Source organism: Sinocyclocheilus rhinocerous, unplaced genomic scaffold (genome assembly GCF_001515625.1).
Source record: "Sinocyclocheilus rhinocerous isolate Xijiao unplaced genomic scaffold, SAMN03320098_v1.1 scaffold631, whole genome shotgun sequence".
NCBI lineage: Eukaryota > Metazoa > Chordata > Actinopteri > Cypriniformes > Cyprinidae > Sinocyclocheilus > Sinocyclocheilus rhinocerous.
Genome location: NW_015656501.1, coordinates 204500 through 212894, shown reverse-complemented (window position 1 = coordinate 212894; position 8395 = coordinate 204500). Strand labels below are relative to the sequence as shown.

Sequence of the window (8395 nt, the reverse complement as noted above, 5' to 3'; positions counted from 1 at the left end):
ATATATATATATATATATATATGGATGGATGCATTGTGCACAAGAATAATAACATTCATTTATATAACAGATAATGTGAATTTTAATTTCATGCATTTTTAATGTAAAAGACAGGCAAGGGGGACATTTTAAGAAAACAAAACAAAAAAAAACTAAAATCAGACCTCAGTGTCTTGACCACACTCCAGCTCTCTTTATTGAGTTGATCATCTTCATTCTCCTGAAAAGCCGGGGTTTGTTCAGGCTCCTTATTATCATTCAGTTTCCAAAGCAAGATTGCAGCATCTTGAGAAACGGACATTTAATTAAACCATTTAAAGGCGCTAGAAGCAATTTCAACCAACTTACCCAGGTAATGATCAGACTTTAAACTCACCATCCCCTCCAGAAGCCAAGATCTCAGCGGTGGGTGAGAACCGCACTACGTTTACTGCTTTAGTGTGTCGTGCCAAGTTAGACAAAAACTCAACGACCGCCTTCCCATCAGGACCTTTATCCACACGCCACATCTGAAAGAGAACAGCTCTCATCTTACAATCTGTCATGTGTCATCAGTATTAACTTAAAGAGACACCTATGATGTATAAAGTGAAGGCAGAGGCTCTCTCTTACCCGTACTGTGGTGTCCACCCCAGCTGTAGCGAGCCGCTGTGTCTTTCCCTCACCACTCTGCTGGAAATCCATACTGTACACCGGCTCCTTATTATGCCAGGCAATCTCACAGGTTACCACCTTCATCCTGACACCTGATGGACAAGGATATAAAGAGATACAGATATTAGAATCATGCATAAAAATAAAGGCAAGAGGAATTTAAGAGAAAAAAATATATAAGAAAAACACAAACTGAAACTGTCAAAAGAAGAAATCCTTTAAAAACTTTGAGTTGAAAGCAACGCTATATATATATATATATATATAAATAATATACAGTAAAAAAAACACTTAACACCACACATTTTAGGCTTATAATTACATAATTCATGGACATAAAGACAAACTATTAAAAACTACTAATAAGCGTTCTAGTAAACCGTGAAACAGTAACGTTAGCATTAATGCAGAACAAAGAACTATCACCTTGGATAATAAACGAATATTACAGCGTAATACGGACCAACTCACCTAACGCTGTTCTTGGTGAAAATTAAATATAAAAGCACGTAATGTTAATCAATAACAGATGAAGAAGTCACAGTGCGTATAACTCAAAACTTACCAGTTACCTCGATAACTGAAATGGCAAAAGTCGTAACAATTGTTCAACACAGCTGCTCCGTCCGTGTATCTCTCCCGCCTTCACCCAAACAGACGCCTTTCCCGCGCAGCTTTCCGAGAATGAGCACTTCCGGTATCGAGGGTTGCCAGATCCCACACCAAAAATCATACGTTGGACCGTGACATTTTAATTTTGTCTTTATTATTATGGTGTTATTTGTAATAAGAAGCTGTGTAAAATTTTGTGTAAATGTTTGGCGGTTTAAGTTAATCCAACAATAAAAACACCCTTATGTTATATTTTTGTTAAAGGTATGCGGCAACTTAAACATTTATATATCTGTTTGCAACAGAGTTAAGTAGACAACATTATTTCTAGAAGATTATTTTTTAAAATGTCGTAACAAATAATTTCCCCATGTTGGTGATATATTTCTCATGTGAACAAGAAAGACAGAAATAACTATTTTTAATCAAACAAATATAAAATTATATAAAACCTTTTTTCCAAAACAGCACTATGTACAATTTTATGCACAGAACTGTCTGTACAGTCGTGGCCAAAGGCTTTGGCAGTGACATAAATTTTGTGTTTTGCAAAGTTTGCTGCTTAAGCTGTTGTGGTGTTCATTCACATTGTTTCTAGATTATTGTGTAGAGTGATCAGATGCATTTTAAATAATTGCTAAAAGCTTTATTGGCCAAAAAAACGAACTTTTCACAAAAAAACTAATTTCACAGTTTTTTTTTTATCCTGACACAAAATGACCAGCTAACATTAATTGACTAATCATATCAGCAGCACGTGAAAGTGTGAATGAGTACTAGTCCGGTGAAATCACTATCATACTAATTAGATTGTAATGGTGCGTTCAACGTTGAATTTTATGGAAAAAAAGTTCAATCGCCATATTGTTCCGACTAAAGTGACTTGAACGCACCTGACGTCGTTATTACCACTTGTAAGTACGAACGTCCCAGGAGGACTTGAACGCAGCATAAGAGCAGACTGATAGAGGGAAGAAGCACTTCCAATCATTGTACAAAATTACCAGCTAACATTAATTCACTAATATCAGCAGCACGTGAAAGTGTGAATGAGTACTAGTCAGGTGAAATCACTATCATATTATTTAGATTGTAAGAGCAGTCTGATTGCTATAAAAGGAGGGAAGAAGCGCTTCCAATCATTGTGTTCTTGTTAGCAATGGTTACCTCCAAATAAACACATGGAGCCATCATCGCTTTGTATCAAAATGGCCTCACATGCAAGGAAATTGCTACAAAGAATATTGCACCTGAAAGAACCATTTACCGGATCATCAAGAACTTCAAGGAGAGAGGTTCGACTGCAGTGAACAAGTCTTCAGGATGTCCCAGAGTGTTTTATGACATGCCAACAGTGAAGCATCCTGAGACCATCCATGTGTGGGGTTGCTTTTCAAACAAGAGAGTGGGCTCGCTCATAATTCTTCCCAAAAACACTGCCATGAATAAAGAGTGGTATCAAAGTGTCCTGCAAGAGCGACTTCTTCCAACGATCCATGAGCAATTTGGTGATGATCCGTGCATTTTCCAGCATGATGGATCACCATGTCACAGAGCAAGAGTGATAAAGAAGTGGCTCGAAGATCATTACATTGAAATTTTGGATCTGTGGCCAGGCAACTCCCGGATCTCAATCCCATAGAGAACCTGTGGTCAGTCCTCAAAAGGCGAGTGGACAAGCAGAAGCCGACAAATTGTGATCAACTCCGAGGAATAATAAGGCAAGAATAGATCGCCATCAGTCAGGATTTGGCCCAGTGCTTATCATTGTTTTTCATTATACCATAGAAACATGTGGAAAAATTATCTACAAATACTGTAGCAGCAAACTTTGCAAAACAAAATTTATGTCACTGCCAAAACTTTTGGCCATGACTGTACACAATTTGAGTAGTACCTCCTACTGCTGTTATCCACTCACAACTGTGTATACAAAGTATTGTGTATCAGAAATCCACACAATTGCATATCAGAAAAATTACAGAAACCTAGCATGAAATGGCAAACATTTGTAACTTTATAAGCTTAAGTCTTTGTGACAGAAAGGTCAAACTTTATTCTTGAAACAATATAAAAGAATTTAAAACTTGCCCAAACAACTGCGAGTGTTAATCAGGAAAAAACATGTAAATAAAACAACAATTAATAGCATGATTAATATTTTCAGAGTGAAATAGCATTTGAACAATTTGTCTCCATGCACAAAATATTAACCTAGGCTGAACATTTTGGCAACTGGCTTTAAGTAATGGTGGTCTCAGTGGGGGAAATCTCCTGTATGACCTGATTTAAAATCTCATCTATGACCTCACAGTCATAATTCACTTGGTCAAGGTCCAGAGCAGGAACAAAAGTGACCAATAAACGGGCAATGCTGTACCTCAGCTCCCTCAACCTGATGACAGAAGTGAGAGAGAGCAGATTTATATATGTGCATCAAAACGTGACTTGCCCCCTAAATGTATATAAACTACAATGTATCACTGCCTTAGTTAGACTTGGATGACTGCAGCGACGCACAGCGAGTCCTCAATAAAGAGTGACTTCTGTATGAAAGATATCCCAACGTCTCCTGGTTTCTGCTTCGACGAGGAAAATGTTTCCTACACTGTTCAAATTGTTGTTTTAAATGTGGCCAATATCAGTTTTACAGTGTGAACAGATCATGGTTCTGAACTGAAACGCATGCGCAAAAGAATGATACGAACAGGGTTTCCAGGTTTACACAACAAAATCCGCCCAATTGCTAATCAAAACTAGTCCAAAGCTAGCACAACCATGTTCAGGCCAGGGGGATAAATATTGTGTTAGTGGAGTCGCGTCGACCCACGAAGTTGAAAAACATCTTGCTGCAACAAAGGAAAAGTAGCCTAATTCCGCGGGGAAACGGTGGATTTGGCAACCGCTGTCATAAGGAAGTAAACACTGAGGACATAAAGTAAGCGATTATGTGTTTATTTATAGTGTGATCTGCTGCTGAATCCGGCGAAATTATGTGCAGGCAATATGAAAAATAAAGACAAAAAAAAGGATGTGACAAAAGACAGCAGAGTTTTGAAGCATTTATGATACAAGCCCTCATGTTTTGTTTGTATATAGAGTTGTCACTGTAATTCTTATGAGTTCTGACACATTACACTTCCACTGATTACCTTTCGCACCTGTCTTGATAACTTTGGGCATGTAAAAATCTTTGAAGTGTCTCCCGTCAGCGCGGAATTATGACGAATGTCGATTTAGTACCACATATGGAAGTGGCACAAATCGGAATTGAAATATCAGATTCCATGCGGTTTGTGCTGTTCACACTGTCATGACAAAAACAGATCCGAGTCACGTGTGAGCAAAAAAAAAATCGGATTTGGGCCACATTTGCCTGCAGTGTGAACGTAGCCCTAGTGAGCATGTACAGAAATGCCACATACCACTGAAAATATTTGAAACAAGGCACTTACTTGGCCGGTGTCACTGCGTTCTCTCCCTCCACAGGTCTTTCATTGCTCTCTCCTTCCATTTTGGTCCCATTCACAAGGTTTGCAGCTGTATTTGTGCTGCATGTTTGTTCTGAACTGGTGTTACCAGTTTCTTGCTCTCTTGCATTGCTCCACTCCTCTTTCTGTTTCCTCAGCTCTTCTACTTCCTTCTGCAACTGTTCACATTGAGCTTTCTCCTGCTCCAAGCTGTCCAACTTTGAATATACAGTTTGTGGGGGGTAAAGAATGAAAGAAAGGAAAAAAGAAAAACAATTGAATCCTGACCGATCAAATAATGGCAGAAAAATCTAACTTTTGTGTACTAGGAGACTGTTATATCTAAACCAGCAAGGCTTTCATGGTCAGTCAGCTTCACTAGTATAATGGTTAGTTCACCCAAAAATGAAATATCTGTCATTATTTACTCACCCTCTTGTCATTTCAAAAACGTAAGACACTTGTTCATATTCAAAATAAAAAGTAATATATTTCTTTTTTTTAATTGAGAATTGAGCAGTTGAATCTAAGTCTTTTGATGAGACAAAAATCACTTTATATGATGAACAGATTCACTTTAGGCTTATATTCACATATATACATTCACAGAGAAAATAAAATATGGTAAACAGATATTTGCTTAACACATGCTTAATGTGCGAGAACCAATGAGGTTTGTTCTTGCGTGTACAGCTGAGCTCCCAATGACCCTATATCATTAACATTTTGAAGTGTCAAAGTTTTGGTGGAAGTGACTTTCAATGGAGGAACAGAAATCTATCAGATTTCATAAAAAATATCTTGATGTATTTCGAACAAGGATGCAAACTCATCTTGGGTGAAAAACTTGACAAAGATGTCCCCTCCTCTACAACTCTACAGTTGTGCAGTAAAATTCACTTTAAAGATGAACTTTTCATTCATGAAGATGACATGAAAAATCCTGGTGGAAAACAAAGACTTTTAAGATGAAAGCTAAGCTTCATTAAGACTAAGCTCAGTTGCCATTCATCTGTCAACCATAGCAATGACTCACAGAACAATTTAACCAATTCACTCGCATAATTTTTTACACTCACGTTTGTCATTCCTGAAACAGTATATGAGGGCGTTTGGTCAAACAAAAATTTTCCTTTAAATTGTGAATGGATTAGGTAGAGCAGGGGTCACCAGACTCGGTCCTGGAGGGCCGGTGTCCAGCAGAGTTTAGCTCCAACTTGCCTCAACACACCTGCCTGGAAGTTTCTAGTATGCCTAGTAAGACCTTGTTTAGCTGGTTCAGGTGTGTTTGATTAGGGCTGGAGCTAAACTCTGCAGGACACCAGCCCTCCAGGACCGAGTTTGGAGACCACTGAGGTAGAGAAATCGAGCAAAGGGCGCCTCCCTTGTAGCGCAACTAGGGATGGGCGTATCGATCCAAAGTAACGATATATCGATACTGACGCGAGTATTGAAAGAAAAAATAAATCGATACTAAGGTGTGTTTTATTTACCTGTGATTTTGTTAATTTAACAAAACAAAACAAAAAATGCGTACAATATGCATTGAATTGGACGAATAACCTGTGTTAGCGAGTAATTGTGTAGGATAGAACTATTTTCCTGCTCATCTGGACACGCAAATGTTGCAAGACAGAACTAATCAATCACAGAGAGCGTTCACTCACTTCTGACAGTACATTCAAACAGGGCTGCTTTTCCCAAAAGTATCATAAGAAAGCATTAAAGCTTTTGGGAACGGCAACCCTGAACAATGCTTATCAGAGGACATAAGGACAGAGTTATTTCACAATAAACAAACTGAAATTGTAGCCTACATAGTTTGTGCAATTACAGTTATTTAAATTGAACGTTGAAAGATAATATTGATCATGTAAAAGTTGCATTTTATGCATGCAACAGCCAGGCAGTCCCTAATGGCAGTACAAAATATTGCACTAAATCAAAAGTTCAAATGTTACAAATAAGTTAGAATATTAATGTTGTAATACTGGTAGCACTAATATAAAAATGTGATGATATATGTTACAAAAAAGTAACAATTTTGAAATACGTTGATGGTTGTATTTTTTTGTATTTGATCTCAGTATTCCTATCAATGTTGTATAAGGGTTTTTTATGCATAATAGTAACCCTAGAATGTGATCAAACAGTTTAAAATAGCTGGGCTAAGATATATAAAAAAATGTATGACTGCAGAAATATGTTAATTCAGTATACACATTATCCCACCGGTTACAATTGTGACTGACCATAAAAAAAAATTTTTCACACCCTTTTCCAAAAAAAAAAAAAAAATTATTGATTATTTCAAAGGGTTACATCATTTGGATATTTTCATGTCTGGGAAAAATTGGGGATTAAACAGGTTAAAATGCGTTTTAAACATAAAGTTAAGTGGTTTTCATTACCCATGTTACTCTTAGTAATTTAATAATTTAATAAATTGCATAATTTAAAAGTTTAGTGTAGACGTATCGAATCGGTATCGATATCGACGATACTGCCTTGAAAAATATCGGTATCGTATCGAAAACAAAATAAGGGGTATCGCCCATCCCTATCTGGAACGTTTTACCTTCTGACCACAGGCCTGTAGAGGGCAGCAATGCACTGGCCATATCAGCACAATACATGAGCGCGAAGAAGAAAATCTCCCACGGAGCACTGTAGAGAAGTATGAATCTCCACCCGTCATCCAGACTTTAATAAAATGCCTTTAATATTAATGTGTGGTTACCCGTGCAGTGGTAAAACCCGACGAGCCAATGAACTGAAAGAATACTTCACGCAAAATACAGAAAGAAAGGTTCATATAGTCGGAGATGAAGGTCAAGGAATTGACAAGAACTCTGTATATGCAGGAGAGAAGCTGCTGAAAGTTCATGATGCATCGAGTTTTAAAGTCATGTATTGACATAAGTGTGTGTCAGGACCATAATGAAGCCAAGGGTCCATCTTACTGAGAAACACATCCCTAGTTTGAAACACAGTATTTCACATGTGCGCTATCCTGGTTAAAAAGCTCTTAAACCTGCCTGAGATGGTTTGCTGGTCTTACCTGTATATGGTTTAAGCTGGTTTATCAGACTTTTACATTTGACATTACGGTTGACATTTTAAAATGTATGCTTCCAGCTCTTTGTAATTGATCTGAATCTAACTGCAACAACGACGATATTTGACTACAGATTCTCAGAAAGAGAAGATTCTGAGAGGAGCACTGAGAGCTGAAGTGGAGAGGTGATTATTTCTCAAAATATCTCTGCTCTCATTTAAAGATGTGAAAGAGTCAGACTCGAACATAAGAATGACGGGCCAATGACAAATTAGGATGTTCAAGATGATAAAAAGGAGAAACATTTAGAACAATCTAACTTAAAGGGATAGTTCACCCATAAATGAAAATGTGATGTTTAGCTGCTTACCCCCAGGGCATCCAAGATGTAGGTGACTTTGTTTCTTCAGTAGAACACAAACAAAGATTTTTAACTCAAACCGTTGCAGTCTGTCAGTCTTATAATGGAAGTGAATGGGAATCATGGCTTTGAGAGTCATAAAACATACACAAACAAAACCAAATTAAACCCTGACACTAAAATGACTGACAGACTGCAACGGTTTGAGTTAAAAATCTTCGTTTGTGTTCTACTGAAGAA

The 8395-nt window shown here is 37.5% G+C and overlaps 2 protein-coding genes across 2 annotated transcripts in view; both read right to left on the bottom strand.

Annotated features, from left to right (window-relative positions):
* The window catches only part of LOC107720114 (chromatin assembly factor 1 subunit B-like), an 8856-nt gene extending 7464 nt beyond the window's left edge, over nt 1-1392 (bottom strand). The window contains exons 1-4 of the mRNA XM_016527721.1: nt 1220-1392; nt 613-746; nt 377-509; nt 165-285 (exon numbers count right to left, since the gene is read on the bottom strand). Coding sequence (XP_016383207.1) covers nt 165-285; nt 377-509; nt 613-738 — 380 coding nt within the window. The 5' untranslated portion in view covers nt 739-746; nt 1220-1392. The remainder of the gene's footprint in view (nt 1-164; nt 286-376; nt 510-612; nt 747-1219) is intronic.
* Nucleotides 1393-3138: 1746 nt separating this feature from the next.
* LOC107720113 (MORC family CW-type zinc finger protein 3-like) overlaps nt 3139-8395 on the bottom strand; it is a 22489-nt gene continuing 17232 nt past the window's right edge. Inside the window, exons 18-19 of the mRNA XM_016527720.1 lie at nt 4722-4954; nt 3139-3661 (exon numbers count right to left, since the gene is read on the bottom strand). Of these exons, the coding sequence (XP_016383206.1) occupies nt 3508-3661; nt 4722-4954 (387 nt within the window). The 3' untranslated portion in view covers nt 3139-3507. The remainder of the gene's footprint in view (nt 3662-4721; nt 4955-8395) is intronic.